The following is a 26769-nucleotide window of genomic DNA, read 5'->3' on the forward strand; positions in this document are numbered from 1 at the left end:
CCGAAAAAGAAAGAGTAACGCAAGCATATACCTCCGGTGGGGTTCGCTCACTATACCCCCTTAAACGGTCCCAGGGGGGAGATACTAATGGTGGCGGAACAGCAAGGCTAATTAATCAATGGTCGACAAAGATGAAAGATAACCTCAAGAGACTCAAATCCGATAAGTATTGTCGTTTTCACCGGGACAGGGGACACACGAAGGATGAATGCCATCACCTGAAGAATGAGATAGAAAAATTGATCCAGTGGGGCACTTGAAGGAATATGTCAACCACTATCCACAAGGATGCCAATTTGACCATGGACCGAATGTGCCAACTCCTCGTGATGATAATTATCCCATACCAGGAGTTATCCTATGACCTCAAAAAGATCAGCAAGCCACGAAGGAGTAACTCTAAGTTCACGTAGCAGGAAGAATTAGTTTTTTGGCTATTCACTTGTAATATGAGAAAACTCGAGTAGTAGCTCAACATATCCTTCTCCCCTTTTGATTTTTCCTAAAACATTGTATTCCGAATTTTAATTAATGAAGTTAGTTATTCTTGTCGTAGTACTAACAAACCAAATGAATTTAGATGTAGATATCCTTGAAGTTTCAACAGGACCCCAGAGGCAAAAATCGTTATTGCCATATAGGCAAAAGTCGCTATTCCCCGAGACCCCCTAGACAGAACTTCATTGAGATCCCCGTCGATAATATTGCCCCGGAAACTTTATGTCCCTTTGAAGTTGGTAAAAGACTGAGACAACATCCCCTTATCAAATTCTTGAGGTAATGTCCCCTCATAAAAATGTTGGACTCGGAAAATTTTGTCTCCCCCCCCCCCTCGAAGTTGGTAAAAACCTAACTTTAGGGCATGAGCAAAAACATCCCTTGAGACAACATCCGCCGAATATAAGTCATAAGAGAACAAAATAATAATTTAATAAGTGCAGTGACTATATTTATGAATATGGAATATTATCGAGTTACCTACCAAAATTTTCAATAGTATGAGTGGTGAAAAAATCACCCCAAGAGGCAACGTTCTTAAAAAAAAAAATGTGCCGCTTCACCTTCTCTAAAGTCTTGGGGGGCTCCATCACCACATGTAAGAATTATTTACGGAGAGTCTCATCTCTTGAAGTTGACATCGAATTTCTCAAAACAAATGAAAGAATTCAGCGCAAAGAATGAATAAACTCTGAATAACCTCTACTAATAAAAAATGAAACAAATATTAACAAGAAATATTTGATTGTATAGTGGTTAGAATCTTCACTTTCTATCTTTTTGACTTGGGTTCAAAACCCATGGGATGCAACAATAGGCACCTCCTCCAAACGCTTGAGGAGTCGAGCCTGAGGCTTGACGTGGGTGTGAGGGATCCTCGAGCCGGGCACCAAGCACAGCTCGAGGCAACCTGCCTCTAGCCCAGCCAGCTCGAGGCGCCCCCTTGGGCTTGGATGGGGCACCCCTGCCCCCAGTTGGGCCTGCACGACCGAGCTCGAGGGCGGTCTGCCTTGAGCCCAGCCCATCTGAGCGGACTTTGATTCAACTAGCTGGTTAGTTATAGGACTGCAAGCGTATTCGCAGACCCCAATGAACTGAAAACAATAAATGACTCCCCACCCACCCAGTCTCTTAACTCAATTCAGAGAAGTATTTGAGTAAAAAGTGATTTAACATATACATGTTAAATAAATGAAACCGACCACACAATATAACTCCCAAAACTACTATAAATATCAAAAATATTATTTTTTTAACCTAACTACTATTCATTGATAGTGACCATTCTTACTAAATAACTCACTCGAAAATCGTGTTTTCACCGATGAGTTATTGTGTCGCGAATAAAATTTTCAGTTTTATCCTTTCGTGAAAACCTCGACCACATCACATAGCTTATATGATGTAGGCAACTTTTCTTACATTGCCAACCAAGCATAAACACATTCTCAAGGTTTTAAGTGGCCCCACGAGCAGTTCTCCACGTTACTGGTTGAGCCGGTGGGACAAATAGTAGTAAATTCGTCCTTGTGTTCCTCCATCTGATTGCATCTCTTTGGCACTGAATTTGTGACAAGTTGCCCTCAATTTGCAACCTTTCAAATGCAGCAACAAAGGCCAGTTCCAGACACCATCTTCAATAATTACAGATAATTAGATAAAATAGGTAAACTTGATATGCCTGAACCGTTGAAAACCTCTCCTGCAGAATTCCTAGAATGTGCAGCAGGTCTTGCCATTGCTAAATATTCTCTCCTGCGCACACCTGATATTCTATAGCAAGCTGCAGGTGGACTTGTAACTTCAACCTCATTTTCTAGTTTCATGATCCCTGCCGCAAAAACTGTCCGGCATGATGATCGGTTTAGTTTATATTTCCTAATCCAATCTCTCCAAACTGAAGACTTCTTGTTGTCCAAAACGTGCCATAGATGTTTGCATATTAGAGCTCTATATAAGCTCAAAAGGTAGTTCTTTATAAACTTGTTTTGCTATTAAATAAATATTGAGTTAAAATATCATAATACAAATCATTACTCTTGTATAAATTTATCATCTACATGTAATCTTTTTTTTTTCAATTATTCTTTTTTTGTTCTCGATTAAACATACCATCTAATATGACCACATGGCCACTGCAATCAGATCTGTATCTATTTATTTTTGTATATTCTTCTTACTATGACTACCTTTATTTAATTTTTGTGTGAGAGTTGATTTCATTTGTGATAGAAGATATTCTTATAATATACTTTTTATGTTTGGATCATCCAAATTTGAATGTGAATTTTTTTTAATTTGCATATTGGGGCATTAGTGTTTCATATTATCTTTTTCAAGAGAAATATATAACCTCAGGCATAAATTGTAGTTTTTGAAATACAATTAAAAAAAAAAAAAGAAATACAATACAATACAATAAAACCATAATTCCAATAAAACTTTTCAACAACCTTTTCCAAATCAAGAAATAAATTTAAAACTCAAAGTTGGGGTTTTTTTGCACATACATACCCTCCAACACCAATAATTTGATTTCATCTCCCAAACTTGAGATCATAGCATAGGACTAGTATCTTGCCTCCTAAGAATTTAAAATATACTTTGTTAGATAGAATTTTCTCATTATAACAGCAACTTCAAAAATATTTAATAAGTTTTATCAAAAAATGCTGATATCAACAATAATCATTCCACTCGAGTATTAAAAGGTAAAATTAATTTTATCGTATTTAATATAGGTATTTGTAAAATATTCCACTTTGAATTGGACTAATAATTCAAGATAATATAATATTTACTTTATATGCTGCTGGTCCACTCAATCATATTATACAATAATGGCATTGCAAAATGTAAACTTATCCTAAAACTATATAAATTTACTTATAAAATAATGGATTCAGTCATGGTATATGAACTTCTCCAACAAGCATATCGTACCATAATCCAATTGATTTCCAATCGTAGGTTTTTGAAAAAATTACCATTACATTAAAATTTGCCCCAATTAAATACAAGAATCTACGAAACTACAGAGAAATCAAACCTAAGCATCCACGAAGAAATTAACTTGAGGATCAGTGGACAAGAGGCTGAAAATCACAGCATCTGTTGGTCTTCCCTTCAACAGAAAATACTTCCTCAAAACCCCTTCTCTCATAAACCCCGCCTTCTCCAACACCCGCTGCGACGCCGTGTTCTGCACGGCCACCACCGCCTCCAGCCGCTCCAGTTCCCCCCACTCCACAAACACAGCATTCGCCGCTATTTTCACCGCCCGGGTCGCTATCCCTTTTCCCCAGTAATCCGACGCCACAACATACCCGAGCTCGGCCCGGCATTTGTCTATCCCACGAAAAGGACTGACGGATATTGACCCCACGGCTCGCCCCGAGACGCATATGGCTTTGTGCCATGGGTGGCGAATTACGTTGTCCACGACGTATTCGATGGCAGCTTCTTTGGAAGTGAAGGTGTCCCATGAGCAGAACTCGCTCACCTTTTCGTCGGAGTACCTGTTTTTGAGATTTAGAAGATAATGAGAATAAGTTCGAGAAATGTTGAAAGCTGAGAATTTTCAATTTCAGGTAGTACCATTTCATGAAGTCGTCGGCGTCGGAGATATCCAGTGACCGGAGAGTGATGTCGGAGTCGGAATATCTTTCCATGGTAAGAGAGAGCTTGAGTTTTGTTTGTATGAATTTTGGCTTCTTTATTTGCTTAAAGCTGTAGTCTTTATAGGAATTTTGGTATTGAATTGGAAATGGTCATCTCCACTTAGAGTCAACAGGAATGAATTTCTTGGTCATGAAGGAAAAGAGATTACTGATCCGTAGTGGACTGCTTTTGCTGAGAAATTACATGGGAAAGTGAGTGAGTGCTCTGTCAAAATCCCCATATACTAGTCGACTAGCCACTTTTGTGGAAGCTCAACATCTTACTGGTCTAGCTAAAAGAACTTGATCTGTCTCTGACATATATTGAAGTCCTGCGATTCATTCCAGTGGTTGCTCGTCCAAGCTTCTGATGAATCTAAAGTATTCAAGAGCTTTAATCCAGGCCCAACCCAGAGGTATTATGGTGTTTCACTGTTCGGGCCAGATTGTGGACAGACCACCTTGTTGAATTGCTAAAAGCATAAAAGGTTGCTCTTCTTGTTTAACAACAGTAATGAAAAGAAGTTTTTTGTCACAAATCCACTATGCTAGCAACTTTCCTGAACTTATGGGATTGCAGTTCTAGTTAAATTTTTATTGAATAAGAGGATCATGTGTATACTGTTGTCTAGATACAAACACGCTACACTCATTGTTTAAGTTAACTTGATTGCATATAGGTGTTGCAAGATTATCAATCTGATCACTTAAAAGTAATTTACTCTTTTTATTATAAATTATGATGAGTTTCAATAATTTTATGTGTTAGTGTACGAAATAAGTCTTTGGACCAGTCAAGACAGGCTGCTGGCTGTCTATGCTGCTAATTATTTCTCACCTATTTAAGGCTGTCTGAACTCACGCATTCTATTTTCTTAGCAGCATTAAATGTCAAATGGACTACTCAAGACTCTCTCTCCGTCCCTTCCGACCGTCTGATGCCGAGGACTTTCTAGCATGGGCAAGAGATGATAAGGTCACTCATTACCTAAGATGGAAGACAATTACATCGAGAGAAGAAGCCTTAATCTACATCCAGCAAGTAGCCATTCCACACCCTTGGCGCCAATCAATTTGCCTTGATAATCACTCCATCGGATACATCTCCGTTAAGCCGGAGTCCAGCAATGACCGACACCGGGCCCACGTGGGTTACGCCATTGGGAGTGAGTATTGGGGTCAAGGGATTGTCACGGCAGCTCTGAAGATCGCTATCCCCATTGTTTTCGAGAAGTTCCCCTTTTTAGTAAGGTTGGAAGCTTTGGTGGAGGAGGACAATGTAGGGTCTCAGAAGGTGTTAGAAAAGGTTGGGTTTGTAAGGGAGGGATTTTTAAGGAAATATGGCTTCAACAAAGGTGAGATCAGAGACATGTTCATTTACAGTTTCTTGAAAACTGATAAAATTGCATCATGAATATAATAGCTATGGGGATAACGCTAGATGGATTAGTTGCTGCTGTTTTATTACATTACAGATCTTTGTTCCTAGTATCAAACACTACATGCTTTATAGAACAAAGCAAAAAGTTCAAATTTCAGCTCCCATTACAGTTTGATTATTAACATTGTTCCAGCTCCATGTCATCAGCTGCTCATCACACTAATCAACATAATAGCACATTCATCTTTATACACTTACACTGCATGCTTAAACATTACAAACCAAACATTGCATATTGAAACAGGTACAAACTATGAACTTAGATCAACCAACAGAACTATGATTGCCCAGAGTACTAAACATCACCACATCTATTGGTTTCCCCTTAAACAACACATAACTCCTCAGAACACCTTCCCTCTGAAATCCAGCCTTCTCCAACACCCTTTGTGACCCTTTATTCGCTACATGCACCACAGCTTGAAGCCTCTGCAAATGAGGCCAATCTTTGAAAATAGTAGAAACCACCATTTTGACTGCTCTTGTGGCAATCCCTTTGCCCCAGTGTTTGTGAGCTAGCACATAACCAAGCTCAGCTCTGCAGCTACCAAAGCCGGAACACGGGTCCACAGTGATCGTCCCAATGACACGATCTCCAATGCAAATTGCTCTCAGCCATGGATGTGGGATCGCTTGGTTCTTGATGTAGTCCACCGCCTGCTCCTTTGAAGTGTAAGTATCCCAAAGGCAAAACTTTGTGACCCTATCATCTGTAGCCCATACCATGAAATCATCCACATCTGATAGTGCTATAGGCCTTAGACTAATGTTGAAGGATTCTTGAACCTTTTCTTCTCCTTCTGATTTTGCTGAATTTTCATCCATTTTTTTGCTGTGAGTGAAGTTTACAACTGTTGAAGGATCCTAGATAATGAAAATTGGGAAAGTTTGATTAGTTGCATTATTTTCTTTGTGGAAAGAGATGATTATATAGTGTTGGGATTCTTGGAGACTTGGAGTACAAGAATTCTATCAACTAAAAACTAGCAAGTTGATATTGGAAGAAAGTTCTTGGTTGATGCAGAGGGTATTATAATCCAATTTGGTTGATCAGTCGTATTAAAATATACATGAGTAATTAATTCAATAAATTCATCAATAATATCAATTATCAGGAATTATGAAAATCAACAATCAACCTTTAAAAATAATAACCAGATGACTGAGCGAGTATTTAATTATAATTATAATTACTTTTTCATTTAGAAACAACATTTTACGGGTACATTTATAAATTAAATTACTTGGACAGCCAAGTTCGTGTATTTATAATTTTATAAAAAAATATTTAAATCTAATTTCAAAGTTTGTCCTATTTCTAAATTGGTTTAAGATGACAATGCATTCAGCTTAAGTGTTGGCCCCCCCACTCAATACTTAAATTTGTCCAAAACAGAGCAACTTTCACTATGGAGAAGACAATCAAGTGTTCAACCTTAATAATTGGTCAGCCAACATAATTAAAGAAGTTGTACCTTTCACCAATTTTAATTAATATTCACATTTTATTTAAGATATTTCTTGTTTGAAATTTTTATTTTACTATTGAAATAAGACGCTTATCCAAATTGTACTTTATGTTGTAATATTGAGATGTCCATGCCTAGACATAATTGGTGATTCAATTTGGGTGTCTACTAATGATTTCATCCACCACGTCTTTAATGGGTCCAAATCAAATTTCCATGGACATGGTGATTCATTAAATTATGATGGACCCTTTAGTGAGTCGGATCTTTTATTATTACACTATTTTTTCTTGCTTTTAGGACTTCTCCTAAGTGTTGATGAGAGGACAACCTTAGCCTTGTCAAGAATATAATGTCTCTTTGCTTTAGAAATGTGGTAGACATGTTCAACTATATTATATTAAAATAATATTTGAGTTCGTGAGAAAACTTGTTTTTAGAATTCTCACTTCAAATAAAACAAAAATATTAATATATTAATCACTATTTTTAGAGATAACAATATACAAATATATCTTATCTTTTTTGTTACAAATACAGTTTATTATATCATTTAGAGCATAGAAAATTTGAAAAATTAGTTAAAAACATTTATATATTCGTAAATTATAAATACAAATAATATGAATAATTTGTGTAAATAAATAAGAGGTCAGGAAGTATAGTTATAATTATTTCTCTCTTTTTAAAAAGTATATATATATATATATATGTGTGTGTGTGTGCGTGTGTTTGGCCATAAATTAGACAATCTTTGTGATATTATTAGGTTTTCAACAAAAAGTACAGTCCCCCCACCTAGGAATTGATGCAAATCACGTTAATTTACCAAGACAAGAACAAGTTTATAGGATTCCAGCCCAATCCCATTACAATGTTTGTACTAACTAATCCACATTACATTATCATAATCTCCTGTACAATATTTGGAGTTTAGCTAATCCCATAATTAAAGTAAACCCTAATCATACAACAGCTGAGGTAATTAAGAGTTTGTGCAATATTTCAGGTTTCGGCTTTCGTGCAATGTCATCATTCCTAGGTTGCTTTAACAATATTATTATATAGATTTGGTGTTAATTAACTTCAATTATTTCAAATCAAATTGTTACTTTTTTTCATTTTCAATAATTATCAACAAAAAGAACGCACTCAAAATTTATTATGTGTGTAATTATATAAAAATACGTAACAATTTTTTTTCCAATCACAATTTATATTTACAGAAACCACGAGTTGCAAGCAAAAAGTAGGGATTAGTTTATAATGATGTTGACGTTTTTTGGAGTATACGTAGAACTTTTCAAAAGAGATAATTTGTGTGTATGATATTTAATTTTTTAAAAATAAAAATAATTTATGTAAATTGAACGTAGATTCAAGATTATTAAATATTTGATTATAATATATGATTTGACTTTTATATTACACAGTTTTTTTTTTCCTTTTATACTAGAAAGTTAAAAACTTCTATTTTTAAAAAAATAAAATTTGGAACACGAGAATATAAATTAGAATTTTTTTAATTGACTACTATTTATAAACAACCATTACAAAAAATTTTGAATATTATTATTAGTTATATATATTTATTGACAAGAATGTGTATTTTTTCATAGTTATTTTGTACTAAAAAATAAATTTATTAATAAATTGTAAATATTGGTAGGAAGCTGCTTATAATTTTTTATTTACATCAATTTAATTTAATCAATTCAAAAGCAGAATTGTAAAACAAAAATATATCTTTTTATCTTATTTTTAGTAATAAATTGATAAATATTTTTGCAAATAACCTTCAAAGCATTCTTATAAGTGCTTTTATTTTTTTTGAATTTATTATTTAAAAAAATGGAAACTAAAGCTATTTCTATATATATACTCCAAAATAAATTTTAAAGGAACATATAGATTATTTAAAACAATTGCAGAGGTGGGGTGGGATCACGAACGCACATCACAATTTTGTTCAAAGAGATGAGGTAGGTGGAGAATGAAGATCAAGGGCCCTAGTTTAACTAGGAGACCAGTGGACCCCACAGCATAGACCTACGAGTTTACGTTGGTCGAGGAGTCTATATTGACAATGATGGTACTGAGCAGTCCCGTGAACCCACCCCCACCCCACCGGGCCCCACCACTCCCCTAATTTTGGCAAGTTTTGTGGACCCCATTTCTTCACTAGCTCCCATTGGATTACCTCACCCCCGTTCTTTACTTTTAAAAATTTAAAAAAAAAAAAAAATTACAGTGGGCATAAATTTTGTTTAATTACAAATATGTTTTAATTATTAAAATATTTATAATTTTAAAAATTATATTTAAATAATAAAAAGATTCATAATTATAATAATTTTTGTGGTAATTTACCCTTTCTTTTCTCTTACAGCTATGTATAGTAATCTTAGGTCCTAATGACAATAACCTCAATCTAAATTTCTAAAATAATCTAACCCAATAAGAGCATAGGATTACATATCTAAATTTTCATATTCAAATATACTATATATTTGAGGAATTAGGAAAAACATTATTTAATTTTTAATCAATTTTTTTAAAAAAATAATTATTTTCTATATTATAAATTACTACGATTTAAAAAAAACAGTGAATCAAAACTAGTTATCAAGATTAGATAAATTGATGCCAAATGCAAGTTTTGGCACATTTATTCAATACTCTTTATGATTTTACCCATAATTAAAATATTTGTTATAATTTTTTGTTGTAGCAAATTTTCTTATTTTGCTTGTAGAGACAACAACTAATGTTGTTGTGCAGCCGTTGTTAATAGTAATCATTATAATTTTTTTATTTTTAACTATTATAATTAACTACAAAAAATTATATTTCTTCGAGTGTCATTTCAAATTAATAATGTATTAAACATAAAATATTTGTCATATTTTAACGAGGATTGTAGAATATTAATCTTTAACTTTGTCCTAGGTAACTGCAAAAACATAGTTCATTATGATAATTGTCTAAAAGATATGTTAAACAACCATATAATTTAAAAGAGAATAATTATTTAAAGTTTTACATGTGACAGAGATATTCGAACCCATTTAATAGGATTCGATCATGATACTTTCTTATTCGATCTCTCTTTAATATTTTATTAAATAATTATATCTAAAAGTTAAAACTATGAAACACAAGAATTATTTAATATTTAGACACGTAAAAAATATAAGTCCACGAAATAGGCGCAACTCCATATAAAAGCATAGCAGATCGTTATATTTCTAATAAAATTTGAATGAATAATATTAAAGGAATAATTATTTAACCAATAAATGACAATGATGGTCAAATTTCTTGCAAAAATATTACTAGAAAAACAAGACATGATCCAGATCCCCCATCGGCACGCGCTCACTGAGAGTGATGAAGAAAGAGAGCAGAAATACCAGAAACAGCAGCAGTAAATATATGGAGAGAATCAGAGCAGGTTCCCTTCTTGCAAAGAAAGTGCGTTGAAAATTTGCCATTTATAGAGAGAAAAAGAAAAGAAAAAAGAAGAAGAAGAAGAAAAGGTAGGTGGGATTGATGTATCCAAACCACTGATTTTCATGCACACGCTTTCTCCCTCTGTCACATGCACACAAACAATTCCCCGTTTCTTTCTGTAAAAAAATTCCGTGGGCATGCAATTCCAATCAAAGAAAATTCATGGTTGTAGTGGGGGGCAAACAGAAAGTGCACCCACTCACGGTATAGTGTGTGTTTGTGAGAGAGCTTTTTGTTTTTTTCTTGAGTCTTTTAAATTATTTTGTTTTCTCCTCTTCAGGTACTTTTAATCTTATGGGCCTTGTCTGCATGTAAGGTGCTGAATCTTTATGATGAATAGAGACAGTTTTGGGCTCAAATAACAATAATAGTGGGGGTGGGGAGGGCAAATAACACAAGGGAGGGGGAAAGGAAACAAGAAAAAGGAAGTGAAGAAAGAAAATTTAGAAGCTTTGTGTAGTAATCTTTTTTGTTTGAATGTGTCTAGTACTGATGATGACTATTGAGGGTTTGTTCGTATGTCGGTTTTGGGAGGGTAAAGGATTCTACTGAGGGGAAAACTAAGAGAGAATAATTGCGGCAAAATCGGGGAAAAAGCTCTCAAGGTTTCTTTTCTCTCATCTCTTTACCTGCTCTTGGCTTTTTGATGTATCTCTTTCAGAGAGCTGGTGTTGAGTTGTTTTGAGAGTGAAGGTTTGTTGAATTTCATGAAAAGTTTGATCTTTGATTGATTGAACCCCGGATTTGCCCAAGAATCCGTGTATTTTTCTTGGTTTTTTGTTTTTGTTGAGCTTGAAGGTGGTGATTTTTGCTGTTTGCTACAGCCATTGATTTCAGGTATGTGTTGAATGTTTTCAACTTTTTTACATATGAAGTGTGGAAAGTTGAAAGCTTTCATTTTGTTTTTCCATACAGAGAATTGATTTGAAGCACAAGTTCTTGAGCACCACCTGAAAGAAACAAGCTCTGATGGCAGATTATGGCTCTGTGCAACCCCCTAAAATCAATTATAAACAGCTCAGTTCCTCATTTTTCAGTTCACCTAGGTTATTCACTGGTTTTGTCTCAAAGGGCTGTAATGAAACTGAATCCACTATGAGTAGTCCCACTTCAATTCTTGATACCAAACCATTTTCTGCTCTGAAAAACCCCTTTTGGTCTGATGTGAAAACTCCCAAAACTCCTAAACCAGAATGTAAGAGTCTTTGGGAGAAATTGGATTCAAGAGGGGTTGGTCTTGGCCTTGTAGACGCCCTCATTGATGAGAAGTTTGAGTCCAACTTATCAAAACCTCATAGCAGAATGGTTCTTTTTGGTTCACAGTTGAAGATTCAGGTCCCTCCCCTGCCTCCACCTGTTCTTTCCCCTAATGAATCACCAAAATCTCCTGGTGATTTTGGTATCAAGACTAGGAATTCTCATGTGGGTTCATTCTCACCTGGCTTGTCCACTTCCCCTGTGAAGAAATCCCCATTTGGTTCGTCTAATCATGGTGGTTTGAGTAGCCTTTCTGCTAGTGAAATGGAGCTTTCTGAGGACTACACGTGTGTGATATCCTACGGCCCGAATCCGAGGACTACTCATATATTCGATGATTGCGTTGTTGAGAGCTGCTGTGGTGTTGTCAAGTTCTCTGAATCAAGAAAAGAGAATGTGTTCTTTGCCAATCGGTCAATGAGTTACCCATCTGAGAGTTTCCTCAGTTTTTGCTACTGCTGCAAGAAGAATCTTGGACAAGGGAAAGACATTTACATGTACAGGTTTGTATTTGTTCCAGCTAGATTATGTTTGGCCATTTCCTTCACTAATGTGTATCAAAACTGATGATTGTCTCATCTTGTTTGAGTGCTTCAATGTAAAGATTTGCCTGGAAATTGGTATGTTTCACAAGATTGAGTTGATCCTTAGACATCATTAACATTTAATTGTGTATATCCTGTTTTTTCATTTTCTTGCCTGTACATTGGATGCCATTCTGCTGTTCGTAAGCTCAATTACATACTTTCACTGATGCTCTTATGTTCCAAAGTAGTAAGCCCTGTCTGTCTTTCAATTGTGTTTAAACCTTACTGTTCTTTCAGGGGTGAAAAAGCATTTTGCAGCAGTGAATGTCGTTACAAGGAGATGATGCTGGAAGAGGAGACGGTGGAGGGGCCGGAAACCTCAGACTCCGACGACATTTATGGTACTTTTCCTTGACAACTCTCTCACCGGCTTCATTACACTGATGCCCGTCTCATCGACCTGATCATCGATATTCGCTCGCTGTAAAACTCATACATCAATGCAGATGAATCAAATCAAGATTGTACAATACCCCAATGGTTTGAGTCTGTTTTGGTGTTTTTCTTCAGAGTCTCTGTAGATGAACTGGAATCCAAGATTTTTGGTGTTTGTTTGTTTGTTTTTTTTTTTTTATTTGAAAGACGGAGAAATAGTCTAGTTCTTGGCATTGGGAGTTGAGATGATGATCATGATGATGTTGGATTAAGGGCCTGATTGGGTTTGATTGTTTATTTTACTACAGATAATCATCTCATAATTTAACTACATTATGACCTCGATTGAGTTGGATTCTTTCCTTTTTCCTATAATTGTGATGTTGTCATCTTTTTAATTGTTTAATCATGCCTGGTATAGGCTTTGGTAATCCCTTACACCTCGTATCTGGAGATATTAATAATCTTATATTATTACATTAATACTTTATTAGTTCATTGCCCAGGTTGGTAAACCTCTATTATAGAAGGAATAATTCCTGCAATAATTCAGTAGTAAAATCATTTTCGGGATTTTGTTTTTGTATGTTGGTGGAAGAGGTGGGAATAATTTTATTCTTCTTTTTTAATATATGAGACCCTGAATTATGCTGATGCATGTAATAGATGAGCTACCTTTTTTAAGGATAAAGTTCATTTACACCCTTGAGGTTAGGTTTAATTATATTATTAAAAATTATGAATAAAAATAAATTTTGTATATAAATAATTTGTGCAGAAAAACATTACATATTGGCACATAATGTGCATTGAATTAATCTGATGCGCTGGAAAGTATGTTGGTCCATATATCTGAATCTAGCTCGTCTACAAGTCCTTAGTCCATTGGATTTTGAATGTATTTTTCTCTTCTTCAACAAGACAACTAACAAGAACGCAGCACATCATCTTCAAGGTTACCATGATTTTAATTTGCATGCTATGCCATGAATATATACAAACACTTTCTGTCCCTTATGTAAAATTACAAATACACCATCCACTGATTGGGTGGTGCCGTAATGTGCCTTAGGGTTGTTTTAATAAGTTTTTTCATATAATGAAGTGTCGATGTAATTTATAATTACGATCTCAAAAGGTGTACTTATATTTTATAAAAGATGAGGGTATTTGTATAGTTAGATCAAATATTAGGGGGTGTCTTTGCAATTTACCCTTTTTTTTCAATGAAAAAGTTGTATAAGTTTCTTTCATGAATGTGATGGCTGCATTAAAGATTAATTTGTAAGTATTCCCATAAATGACTATATATCTCATGTCTATTTTTAAATAAGAAAAGGGTTGGGTAGAAAATGATACCTGTCAATACTATTACCAATGAATAACTCCAAATTCAGTATTTGGACTACTAAATACTAAAGTTAATTATATGATATGTAAATGAATTTTGGGAAAGAAAATCAAGGTGTGTTTGAAATAACTTTTATTTTTGTGTGAGGAATAAATTGTATTTACTACTTACTATTTTACTAATAAATTGTAAAATTAATAGTGAGTTGTTTGAAACTTTTGATAAATTTAATTTAATTTAAGTAATCTAAAAAGAGAATGTGTGAAGCAAAGATAGTATTTTCTTGGATATATTTTGAAGATTTGGAGGATGGGGTTCGAGTGAGTTATGAGGCTATTGGCTATTCCATATACTAAATTAATTTAGGGGGTGTAGTTATTAATTGAAAGTTTCAAAAAATTCTGTGGTGCATGTGCACCGTCAAAGATACTTCAATCTAATTTCCTTAGACTACTAGTACTAAATTAAGAGGAAACGAGTTTAACCATAGCTTGTGCATGAAGATTGGGCCAGACCTCCTGCTTCTCTTCTTCATTCTCTCTAATTGCGCTCAATACCTCTTGCTGCCTCGGGAAGCTTGTCATTTACCAAATTTGACACCATTTTGATCAATGCAACCAAACCAAATTCTTCCATACTTTAGTCTTGAGTGTGAAGTTTTTGTCTTCACTTACCATTCTGGAAACACAGTCAGTTGCTCTCACTCTAAGGTTTGTGTGCTCGACTTACAATTGCGTCTATGGCGTTAATATTGATGCCTTCTTATTTTTTTTTGTACAATTATATTATCATTACCATTGAACCGACTTAATGTTGTTGCAGAACTTTAGAACTAGATTCCATATTATCACGATATGCATTAAATGATGGAAATGAAATTGGTGAAATATTGTATCTTGATGCATATAATTGATTAATACTCAAGACTAAAGTCAAGATGTACTTGTGAAGAATAATCTTGTGTTTGGATTGACATATATGGAGCCGATTGAAACCAATCTTGAAGCGGTTGAGGCATGTATTAATCTTGAGGCAGTTGGACACATAATAATACTGAAGTGTATGTACTGTAGAAGGATCAACTATATCTATCCCAACATTATGACATTCAACTGAACCAGTAGACATTCGGCTAGAACTTCTTCTTTGCCTGTGGGATGTTGTGAGAGCATCATCGGATGGAGAAATAATTTGTTGTGGCTGATGGGTTATGACTTCTTTGATAATTTGTAACCTGTGTTCGAATCTATCCACCAATTGACTATATCCTTCAATATTTAGTGGTCTAAATTGACATAATAGCTTCAAGGGCATTCACTTCGTCTGCCTGAAGATTGTAAAAAAAATAACGTACCACTTGCAACATAGGTGCGTCTCCAAGTTGGTAAACGCTTTCCACACGTCTATCAGTAGATGATGACACGAAATTTCGTATTATATTGTAGTACCATTCCTAATAACCTCGTTCTGTTTCTCTTCTATTGAAAATGGGTGGCCTTTGTCCAATCGTGTCATATCGTCTTTGCCATCTAGTGATGTTGCAGGTGTCAATCTACGCCCGTGTGACTTTTTCTAAGGATCTAATGCAAACTCATATCCCGAATCGTCATATTTTTATATACTATTTAAATAAATATATTAATAAAAAAATGCCCTCTCAGTGCTTTCTTCTTCACATACAAATTTCTCATCTTGGGAAGCTTTCAGTATTAGTTGCAACACCTGCAAAACACAAGAAAATAAGAGAAAAAGAACTCGTACATAGAGAACGGGGCAAATTTGGGAGTTGATCTTTTACCAAGTGGTTGAAAGCGTCGGAAGTGGAGTCGAGTAAACTTCCACCAAAGGCCTAAAAAATATCAGAAGCAGCCATGATAGAGGTCTTGCACAGTGCACTTCTTGGATTCTTGATTGCCTTCACCATCACTGAAACCAGTTTGTCCCTACACTCACCAAACATCCCTCCACAAATGAATCTTGAAGCCAATACAAGTTAACTCTATAGATAGATAGTGTTATGAACTGTGATAACTAATAAACTTCTAAGAAAGCTCAAGCACAGAAATGGGGGGATGGGAATCGGAAGAAAGTGAACACAGAGAGAAAAGAAGAGAATAGACTTAAAGTTTCATTCATAATCCTGCCCTCTACAAACTTCAGCTCCCTTGTTACAAAAGTCTGATGAATACAGACAAAAATGACAGAAACAAAAGTTGATAACAACAACAAAATCTCATCAGAAAAAAGGGGTTGTTTGTCCTTGAAATGAGCTCTTATTGGAGCTGAGAAAACCTGCAGAAATCCTCAAAGAACAGGGCAACTTCAGTACTGTGCTTAAACCTCAGCCGTCCACATGTCGCACGCGTGATCCCATTAAGTGAGAGTGACCAGCTGCGAATCCCCAATTTCGATCGTTCCTCGATTGCGCCCTAATTCGCCTGAGACGACGTCGTCTTTACTCGGGTCTTCTAAATCACCCCCAATTTCCTCAGTCTGCTGAATCCCACGGCTTTCATTTCCCTTTTTAATCGTACGCCTCTCCTTAGAAGTCGCATTTTGGTTTAAAAGTGCGACACTCCTTCCCGCTTTTTTTGAGCCTTGTCCCCAAGGATCAAAATCTGGGAATTTCGCAGCAACAGAGTGATAGTCCTCCCAAGTGGCCTGTTCTGGAGATGAATGAGACCACTGAATCAGTACTTGGGGAACGCCTACATTGTTCCTTGGTATCAGTCTTCGAGCTAGAATATTAGCAGGATAAATTTTGAAGGTTTCATCTTCAAAGTCAGGCAACTTATCCGAGGGGAAGTACTTAGAACCAATCTTCTTCTTGAGTAGTGATACATGAAACATAGGGTGAATCTTTGACCCCTGTGGTAATTCCAGCCTGTATGTGACCTTACCTACCCTTTCAATAACCTTGTAAGGTCCATAATACTTAGCTGAAAGCTTCAACCTCTTCTTGAGTGCAACAGACGTCTGTTTGTGGGGCTGCAGTTTCAGGAAGACTTCATCTCCCACTTGAAATTCCCTCTCAGACCTTTTCTTGTCAGCGTATGTTTTCATACGGTGTTGAGCTTGCTGCAAATTCTCCTTCAGTAGCTGTAATACCTTCACCCTTTTTTGCATGAGTTCTTCAACCTCATTGTGATGACTTTGCAAGTAAGGGCCAATACTGAGTTGTTGAGGGGGGTAACCATACAATGCCTGAAATGGTGTAGCCTTCAGCCCGGTGTGGAAATTAGTATTGAACCAAAACTCAGCCAATGTTAACCATTGAGCTCACTTCTTTGGCTTTTGTTGACACATGCACCTCAAGTAGTTTTCAAGACACTGATTCACCCTTTCTGTTTGCCCATCACTTTGGGGGTGATAAGCTGTAGACATGTCCAGTGATACCCCTGAGAATGTGAATAATTCCTTTCAAAATTTGCTGGTAAACACCTTATCCCTGTCAGACACAATACTCACAGGCAAACCATGAAGTTTGTAGATATTATCAAAGAAGATTTTTGCAATTGAAGCAGCTGTGTAAGGATGCTTAATAGCAATAAAGTGAGAATACTTGGTTAGTCTGTCCACAATCACCATAATTGAGTCCTTGCTTTCAGAATTGGGAAGTCCCTCCACAAAATCCATTGATATACATAACCAAGCTTGGTCTGGAATAGGCAATGGTTGCAACAATCCTGGATAAGGGCAGTTTTCATGTTTTGATCTCTGGCACACCTCACATTCTTTTACCCAGTTTTGAATGTCAGCTTTCATTGTAGGCCAATAAAACAGCAACTTCCCCCTTTGATAGGTTCCAACAATCCCAGAATGGCCCCCAAGAGCTGAATCATGAAGCACCTTTAGGATCTTTTCTCTAATTTCCCCGTGGCTGCTAATGCATATTTTCCCTTTTCTTCTCAACACCCCAGCCTCATAAGTGTAATCAGGAAATGATTGTGAATCTATGATCTTTGCTTGTGCCACAGTTTGGAACAGAGTGTTCCCTTCATAGCTTGCTTGCACCTCCTGCATCCACATAGGAATTTGTGTGGATATGGCATGAGATTGGAGGTCATTTTCTTCATGCTCCACCCTGGATAAGGCATCTGCAGCCCTATTCTCATTCCCCTTCTTGTATTGCACTTCATAACTAAGGCCTAGAAGCTTAGTGACCCACTTCTGCTGCAACATAGAATCAACTCTTTGATCTAATATGTGCTTGAGGCTCCTTTGGTCTGTTCTAATGATGAAATGGTTCCCCAAGAGATAATGCCTCCACTTAGTCACTGCCAAGAGTAGGGCCAAAAACTCCTTTTCATATGTAGACAACCCCAAATTCCTTGTAGCTAGAGCCTTACTCAAATAGGCTATGGGCCTCCCTTCTTGCATCAACACAGCTCCAATACCTTTTCCACTAGCATCTGTTTCCACAATAAATAGTTTAGAGAAGTCAGGCATTGATAGTACTAGAGCAGTGGTCATTACCTCTTTGAGTTGTTTAAAAGCATCCTCAGCTTGTAGGTTCCATTCAAAGGCATTCTTCCTTAGCAAGGATGTAAGTGGTTTGCTGATAGAACCATAATTCTTTATGAACCTCCTGTAATACCCTGTGAGGCCTAGGAAACCTCTGAGTGCTTTAACATTAGAGGGAACATGCCAATTCACCATGCTATCAATTTTTGTTGGATCTGTTGCAACACCCTCTCCAGAAATTATATGTCCTAAGTACTCTACTCTATTCTGGGCAAAGTAGCATTTGCTTTGCTTAGCATACAGCTGGTGTTTCCTCATGAGGTCCATTACTTTTCTGAGGTGCACTAGGTGCATTCCCCAATCCTTGCTATAGATGAGGATGTCATCAAAAAATACTAGAACAAACTTCCTTAGATAGGGTTCAAACACTGCATTCATAAGTGCTTGAAATGTAGATGGTGCATTACACAAACCAAATGGCATTACCAAGAACTCGTAGTGACCACTGTGGGTGATAAAACTGGTCTTAGGAATATCATCTTCCTTCATTCTTATTTGAAAGTAACCAGATCTCAGATCGATTTTGGAAAAGAATTTAGCACCATACAACTCATCAAGTAATTCATCAATTACAAGTATGGGAAAGTTATGTTTCACAGTAAGTTTATTGAGGTACCTATAATCTACACATAATCTCCACCCACCATCCTTCTTCTTCACCAAGAGCACTGGTGAGGCAAAGGAGCTTTGGCTTGGCCTTATAATCCCATTTCCCAGCATTTCCTTCACAAGCCTCTCAATTTCTATTTTCTGACCATAAAGCGTATCTGTAGGGGTGCTGGTTCTTGGGTATTGCATCAGGTAATAATTCTATAGAATGTTGAATGCTTCTTTCAGGGGGTAAAGACTTTGGCTCCTGAAACACATCTTGGTACAGCTGCAGTAATCCCAACACTTGACTGTCCTCAGTTTTTGCCTGTGTGGTCTTGTGAGCAAGGAACAGTTCACCTTGCAAGTCCAGGTTCCTTTTTCTCATCAATTGAACCATAGAGTTAATTGTCATGTCCCTGGTTGTCTTAGGCAAGGCACATAAGATCAGTTTTTCCTTAGGCAGGCTAAGGGTGACCTTGGCTTGGTTGAAGTCCAATTCCACAGGGTTGTAAAGACTGAGCCAGTCACACCCTATCACCAAATCATATCCCCCTAACTTGATTAACCTCACTAGATGTGTAAACTTATGCCCTTGCATATCCCAAGTGAACTGATTGCATATGAGATTGCTAGCCAACTTGCTGCCATCTGCCACTCTAATCATCCTAGGTGTAGAGCTTTTTATCTCACAGTTAAGAGTTCTGGCTACCTTCTCATCCAAGAAGCAATGGGTACTTCCACTATCTATAAGGATAAGAATCTCCTTATCTCCCACCTTACCAATCATCCTCAGAGTTCTACAATGAACATGTCCCTTCATAGCATGCAATGAAACAGTTAGATCCCCTTCCTTCACCTCATGTTCTTCATATTCAGTTGGTTTTGGGTCAATCCCTTCAATTTCTCTAGCTTCCTTGTCTTCCAACAGCATATAAAACTGTCTATATCTGCATCTGTGGCCTGGCACAAAGGGCTCATCACATCTGTAACATAGATTTTTTTCCTTTTTTGCTTTTACCTCAGCTTCAGAAAGGAGTCTCTTAGGCTGAAAATTTGATCTGAGAGGGGGGTTTTTGAGTGGTGGTTTGTAAGGTGGCTTTGGGTGAGGATTTCTGTTTATGGGTTGGGTTCTCTTCAAGATAGCATTCATGGCATGTTCTTGTCTCCTTGCTAGAACAATAGCTCGGCCTAGTGATGTGGGTTCACAAGGGGTTACAAGTGATTTGATCTCATCCTTGAGCCCGCTGATAAACTTCATCATAAGGAACTCCTCCTCCATGTTTTCATTGAATACCAGCATCTGATCCTTGAGCTCCTCAAACATCTCCAAGTATGCATTAACAGTGGTCTCTTGTTGGAGTTTGTTGAAAGCTGTCATGACCCTCTCGTAGTCAAGGTCCTCAAATCTCTCAAGAATGCTCTTAACCAGCTCATCCCAAGATGGAATTTCCCTTTTTTTTGTATATCCTTGGTACCATAATTCAGCCTTCCCTTGTAAGTAGATGGAAGCCATGCAAACCTTCTGATCTTCAGGTATAGGGATCATCTGAAAATACCGTGTACATCTTCTAACCCAACTCCTTGCATTTTCACCATCAAAATAGGGGAATTCCAGTTTGTTCAAGGTGCTATAGGAACCTGTTTGTCTAGGGGATTGTGTTTCCTGCCTGAAAGTGATGGCCCCTTCCTGTCTGAAAGGGGTGGTACCCTCCGGTTTATGGCCCGTGTTCATGGCTATCCTTAAAGAGGACCCTTTCTCTACAGAAGCTGTCAACCCTTCTCCAAGAACAGATTTGTTCCTGTTGTATAGCTGCAACTGTTCCACCATGCTCTGCATTTGCTGTTGCATTGTCAACATGTTGTGCTCCATGTTTAACATTGAAGCTTGGAGATTTTCATGTTGTGTGATGTTGTGCTCCATTTGATCCATTCTATTGTGCAGTTCTTCTTCACTTGCCTGCCTCCTGGCTTTTTCATCCAAGACTACAACCTCGGCTTTCTTTTGGGCTTCTTGTAATTCTTTTAACCTCGTTCCATCAACCATGTTAGTTTTCCTTTTTCTTTTTGCTTTTAATGTTCCAAGGAGCGCAGGCTCTGAGGCCAAATTGTTATGAATTGTGATAACTAATAAACTTCTAAGAAAGCTCAAGCACAGAAATGGGGGATGGGAATCGGAAGAAAGTGAACACAGAGAGAAAAGAAGAGAATAGACTTAAAGTTTCATTCATAATCCTGCCCTCTACAAACTTCAGCTCCCTTGTTACAAAAGTCTGATGAATACAGACAAAAATGACAGAAACAAAAGCTGATAACAACAACAAAATCTCATCAGAAAAAAGGGGCTGTTTGTCCTTGAAATGAGCTCTTATTGGAGCTGAGAAAACCTGCAGAAATCCTCAAAGAACAGGGCAACTTCAGTACTGTGCTTAAACCTCAGCCGTCCACATGTCGCACGCGTGATCCCATTAAGGAGTGACCAGCTGCGAATCCCCAATTCCGACCGTTCCTCGATTGCGCCCTAATTCGCCTGAGACGACGTCGTCTTTACTCGGGTCTTCTAAATCACCCCCAATTTCCTCAGTCTGCTGAATCCCACGGCTTTCATTTCCCTTTTTAATCGTACGCCTCTCCTTAGAAGTTGCATTTTGGTTTAAAAGTGCGACAGATAGATACATACATACAGAGAGAGAGAGAGAGAGAGAGAGAGAGAGAGAGAGAGAGAGAGAGGAATGACAAAACTTACAGAATTGGCAGCAAGAGACCGGAGTGATAGAGGCCTTGATTGCCTTCACAATCACTGAAACCAGTTTGTCCCTACACTCACCAGACATCCCTCCAAATGAATCTTGAAGCCAATACAAATTAACTCTATAGATAGATAGATAGATACATACATACATACACACAGACACACACACACACACACACAGAGAGAGAGAGAGAAAGAGAGAGGGGAATGACAAAACTCACAAAATTGGCAGCAAGAGACCGGAGTGATAGAGCGCAAAACACCTAATATCATTGAGTGATTCACAAACCTTCAACCAGTCTTTAGACTCTAACCCGCCAACAAGACCCTGCAAAAAATTCCAACATCCAACTAAATACAGAAAAGCCAAGGAAAAGAAATATCGAAAAAGTGATTTTTTATCAAAGATTCACAAATGAAGAACAAAGAATTCAAGAAACCCAAAGAAAACCTGAATCTTAACATCCGGGTCTTGTTCTCGTCATTCACAAGAAGTTCAGGCAATTGTTGCTTCTCGTTGTGAGCTGGGATTACGATTTTTGCTTGCTTCTTGGGTCTTTCAGGAGTGACTGGCAATGCTTTGTCAAGAGGCCTCAACGCTGCCTTATGTTTGGGTTCGTTTTTGGGCCATCTCAGAGATGGCCCAAAACAGAAGCAATGTTTGTCATTGCTTGTTTTGCCATGTTTTTGTCTTGTTTTTAAGTATTTTGTCTTGTTTCTAAGTATTTGATTTTTAAATACAAATATACTTTATTTTAATCACTTAATATTTTATACGTAATATTTTCTACATCATTGGAATAATTAAAAATTTTAAAAAATATAAAATAATATAATTATTCTACACGGTTAATTCATATATTACATTATTTGAATAATGTATTTAAATTTATCACCTCGAATAGAACAACTAACAAAAAATATTGTTAATCCATTATTAGAGTGCATTTAATTATTTTTAAAAGTGTATTTACATAAATTATTTTTTTTCATTTCCATACATATATAATTAGGAAATAATATTTATTTTAATCCACTCACAACTAAATAAATTATATATATTTTTATACATATATATATATAAATATATATAAAAGAGACATGATTTGACAATGAACAGTATTTTTTGTCTCCCCACTACCCAACATCAAACATAACATACTTATTTTATATTATCTCCAAAAACAAATCCAAACATACACACTATCTCTAACTTATTTTTATTTATCTTTGTTTTTCTCTCTCTATCTCCACAAAATACCCAAAAACAAGTTAAAAACAAAACCAAACATAATGCATATTTCTTGCAGAACTTCTTCAAGAATTCAAACGTATTCACCTTTAAGAGCACAGAGAGAATGTTTTTTGTTTTAGGAGAAATGTTTGCTGAGGATTGATATAAGATGATGATGATAGGGTGTAAATGTAATCAAGAAAAAAGGGGAGTGAAAAGATTAAGTAACGGTCATTTGTGAATTTGAATTTTGAAGGGGGAGGACAACGCTCATATCTGAAATGCCCTATCCTCTACGGCTTTGTTTGGTCCGATATGGGCTCTTAATACAGAAGTCGCACAAACGGGAACAGAATCGCGTCAAGAAAACCAAGAACAGGAAATCAATAAAGAAAATCCTGTTTTTTTAAACTTTAATTATCTGCATATTATTTTAGTATTAGTATTTAAAGCCAGCTTATCTTTCTCAACTTTAGCCATCAATGATATTAACCTATACATTTTTAGAATTGAAATTGCTATGCTCTCTAAATTATAGAGCTAAAATCGTTATTTAATTGTATCATATGTAAGTCACATATAATTTTTCGGTCAAATTAGACCAGAAAAGAATGAAAATTGACAAAATTTTAAAATTATACGAGTAATTATAAAAGTCAATTCGTACAAGAGCAAAAATACCATATTCCTTTGATAATCAAGAATATCTTATTTTATGATTCTTTATTTTAAAAGAAATGAATAACATAATCCATATATTAACTAGTATTTTAAAAGAAATAAAAAATACAATCCAAAAATTCTTACTTGTGAGTGTGCATGCATGGTCAAAGTATTAATTAATATGAAAATGAATTATCATAATTACATTGCCGATTATTGAAAGGATGAAGGTATCAAATTTTTAGCCTCCTACTCAACATGTTATTATCACAAAATCTTAGATCCCTTTTCCCCTTTTGTTTTCTTTCTTATTGCATAAAAAAATTAAAAATAATCCTTGAATCTAAGTAGAACAAAAATATTAATTTAACAGAGTAAATTATTATTAAAATAGACAAATATCTGTGCACAACACATAATTTTTTTATTCAAACGCATAAAAAACATAGACAATCCAATGAATTTGCAAAATATTATAATAACAATTACATAAAATTAAATTCATATTGTAGACATTGATATTAATTGAATAAATATATTCATAATATATATCTTCGCTCTATCTATATTAAATATGGTAGAATTAAAAATTCAACATATAAGTTTTATTTATCACTTTATTGTTGTGTCTATCAAATATTAAGATATTTTAAAATCTTAATTCATTAATTAGACTGTGGACTGAAATTAAAATTGCATGTATAAAAAATCATAAAACATAATAGGCGCTTTCCATGAATACCTGACTCGTAAGAAAAATGAATTGATATTATAGTCATATTATAAAAATTACATACATCATTGACCCATAAACCTAAAGTAGTCAGCATGCATGCTTCCCTTCCACTATAAATTGGCATAGGCCCTGTTCATATTTCTGCACCAACAAAACTCATAATTAGAACCAAGATGTCTCGTGTGTGCTCCATTTTCTTGTTTCTTGGACTCTTGGTTCTTACACTATCCCCATCTTTAACTCTTAGTATTGAGGAAGATTCGACAAGTGAAAATGACCGAATCCTAGAAGAAGACACGGACAAGTTGGCTGTTGATGATTCATTGAAGCGCCATCACCCCCGCGCTCCTCCTCCCCACCACCACCACCGCGCTCCTCCTCCCCACCACCACCACCATGCTCCTCCTCCCCACCATCACCACCATGCTCCTCCTCCCCACCATCACCACCATGCTCCTCCTCCCCACCATCACCACTTCGCTCTTCCTCCCCGCCATCACGCTCGTCCTCCCACTCGTCACCGCCGCGCTCCTCCTCCCACCCGTCATCGCCGCGCTCCTCCTCCCACCCATCGCCGCCGCGCTCCTCCTCCCCATCATCACAACTACTAAAGCATATAATTAGTTGCTGGGAGAATATAATAAGACCTTGTTTGGCTTTGTTGTGATTGGTTCTCCAGTAATATCATGTTTTCTCATGAAAAATAATTAATATTAGCAATTGATGACTTGTTCTTGATGTGGTATTATTGGTCGCACTTTATCTTTTATCTTTATTTTGTTCAATAAAACTTACTAAGAAGCAACCGTCTCGCTAAATTTATTTGAAGGATATTATAAATTTTTATACATCTTATAAGATACTTTTAAAATTTATAAAACGTTAAATATTATAATAAAACTAAGATTTTTTAGACTGTATAAATAAAATAAGATCATATTTTTAATTACAGACTAAATAATTCAAAATTTTCGAAAATTCTTAACCAATTTTAGTCAGAAATTATTTTGCTATTTTTATTGGCTACACTTAAGATTTCTTAATGTTGCAATAATTTCATTACTCCCTTAATTAATCCATGCAACACTTACAGATATCCCTTAATCGATGAAAGTAGTTGGAGCAGAGATAAAGATTTCATAATATAATAATAAATATATCTCTTGTTTAAATCCTTGAGGAAGAATTATTCTAACACCTAAACTAAACTTTCAATTAAATATAGAAACAATTCGTCATGATAGTTTTAAGTTCCAGAAATTAAATAAAGAAAAACCTCAAAGTTCAACAAATTTGGGTATATATAAATAAATGTGTTAAAAAAAATATTTTTTAATTAAGTATTAATACATAAAAGAATTTATAATAAAAAAGACCAAGTTTTATTTTGAAGGAATGAGTTTTTGAATTTAAGAATTAATAATTCCTTTTTCTAAAGGGGAATATAATCTACATAGTAGTAATAACTTGTACTGCAATATATTATAAAAGATTTAATTTAATTTAATATATATAAAATAGTGCATAACATGAATTCTACGTTGGTACCAATATATATAATAATTACGTAAATTTAAAAAGGAATGTATAATTCAATTGGTTTAAATTATTCAATATTACATTTAAACAAAGATAGTCAAAATGTTAATTTGGTTAATCGCACTAAATGAAAATTTGGTCAAAGCTGTATTAGTTAATACCAAACTCAATTTTCTTAATCAAATTTGCAGGTTATTCAAAGGATGAAGCCATGAAGGTATCAAACTTTAGTTTTGCCCTCCTATTCAACATATACCTCAAAATTTTATATCCCTTACCCCCCTTTGTTTTCTTTCCCTACTACATAATTTATTGAAAATCAAAATGTTAAAAATAATATAATATAATTAATGATTAGAAGTCGAGCAAATATTTTAATGAATTAGAAAAAAATATATTTTTTTTCCTACATTTAATTATCATGTTAGAAAAAAAAAATTGTGCCGAATACAATAACCACGATTCCGCAACGGCCATTAGCTGTTGTTTCTGCAATCATGGCTAATATATATTTTGGCCATACCTAAAAATTTTGACCAAATTATTGACTAATTGTGCTAAAAATTTTATTGTGGTTAATAGT

At 35.6% G+C, this 26769-nt stretch overlaps 3 protein-coding genes, 1 non-coding gene and 1 pseudogene across 4 annotated transcripts; 2 read left to right on the forward strand and 3 right to left on the reverse strand.

Moving 5' to 3' along the window:
• Positions 1–3414: 3414 nt before the first annotated feature.
• LOC148786766 (uncharacterized) lies at positions 3415–4251 on the reverse strand. The gene is made up of 2 exons (XM_088885544.1): positions 4096–4251; positions 3415–4016 (listed from the first exon to the last, which is right to left on the reverse strand). Exons 1-2 carry the CDS (start codon positions 4167–4169, stop codon positions 3548–3550), a joined length of 543 nt encoding a protein of 180 aa, XP_088741670.1. The 5' UTR covers positions 4170–4251; the 3' UTR covers positions 3415–3547.
• On the forward strand, positions 3835–5180 carry LOC105171327 (uncharacterized). Its single transcript, XR_016067694.1, has 3 exons — positions 3835–3974; positions 4089–4170; positions 5040–5180. It is a non-coding gene; the product is annotated as an uncharacterized LOC105171327 (transcript).
• A 578-nt stretch (positions 5181–5758) lies between these two features.
• Positions 5759–6587, reverse strand: LOC105171328 (uncharacterized). Its single transcript, XM_011092401.3, has one exon. It carries the CDS (start codon positions 6421–6423, stop codon positions 5863–5865), a length of 561 nt encoding a protein of 186 aa, XP_011090703.2. The 5' UTR covers positions 6424–6587; the 3' UTR covers positions 5759–5862.
• A 3872-nt stretch (positions 6588–10459) lies between these two features.
• LOC105171329 (NAD(P)H-quinone oxidoreductase subunit, putative (DUF581)) lies at positions 10460–13130 on the forward strand. The gene is made up of 3 exons (XM_011092402.3): positions 10460–11417; positions 11496–12340; positions 12662–13130. Exons 2-3 carry the CDS (start codon positions 11550–11552, stop codon positions 12777–12779), a joined length of 909 nt encoding a protein of 302 aa, XP_011090704.2. The 5' UTR covers positions 10460–11417; positions 11496–11549; the 3' UTR covers positions 12780–13130.
• A 2638-nt stretch (positions 13131–15768) lies between these two features.
• Positions 15769–25335, reverse strand: LOC110012690 (uncharacterized; annotated as a pseudogene).
• Positions 25336–26769: the final 1434 nt, after the last annotated feature.

The sequence above is a fragment of the Sesamum indicum genome, linkage group LG10, assembly GCF_026168435.1.
Source record: "Sesamum indicum cultivar Baizhima isolate 11 linkage group LG10, ASM2616843v1, whole genome shotgun sequence".
NCBI lineage: Eukaryota > Viridiplantae > Streptophyta > Magnoliopsida > Lamiales > Pedaliaceae > Sesamum > Sesamum indicum.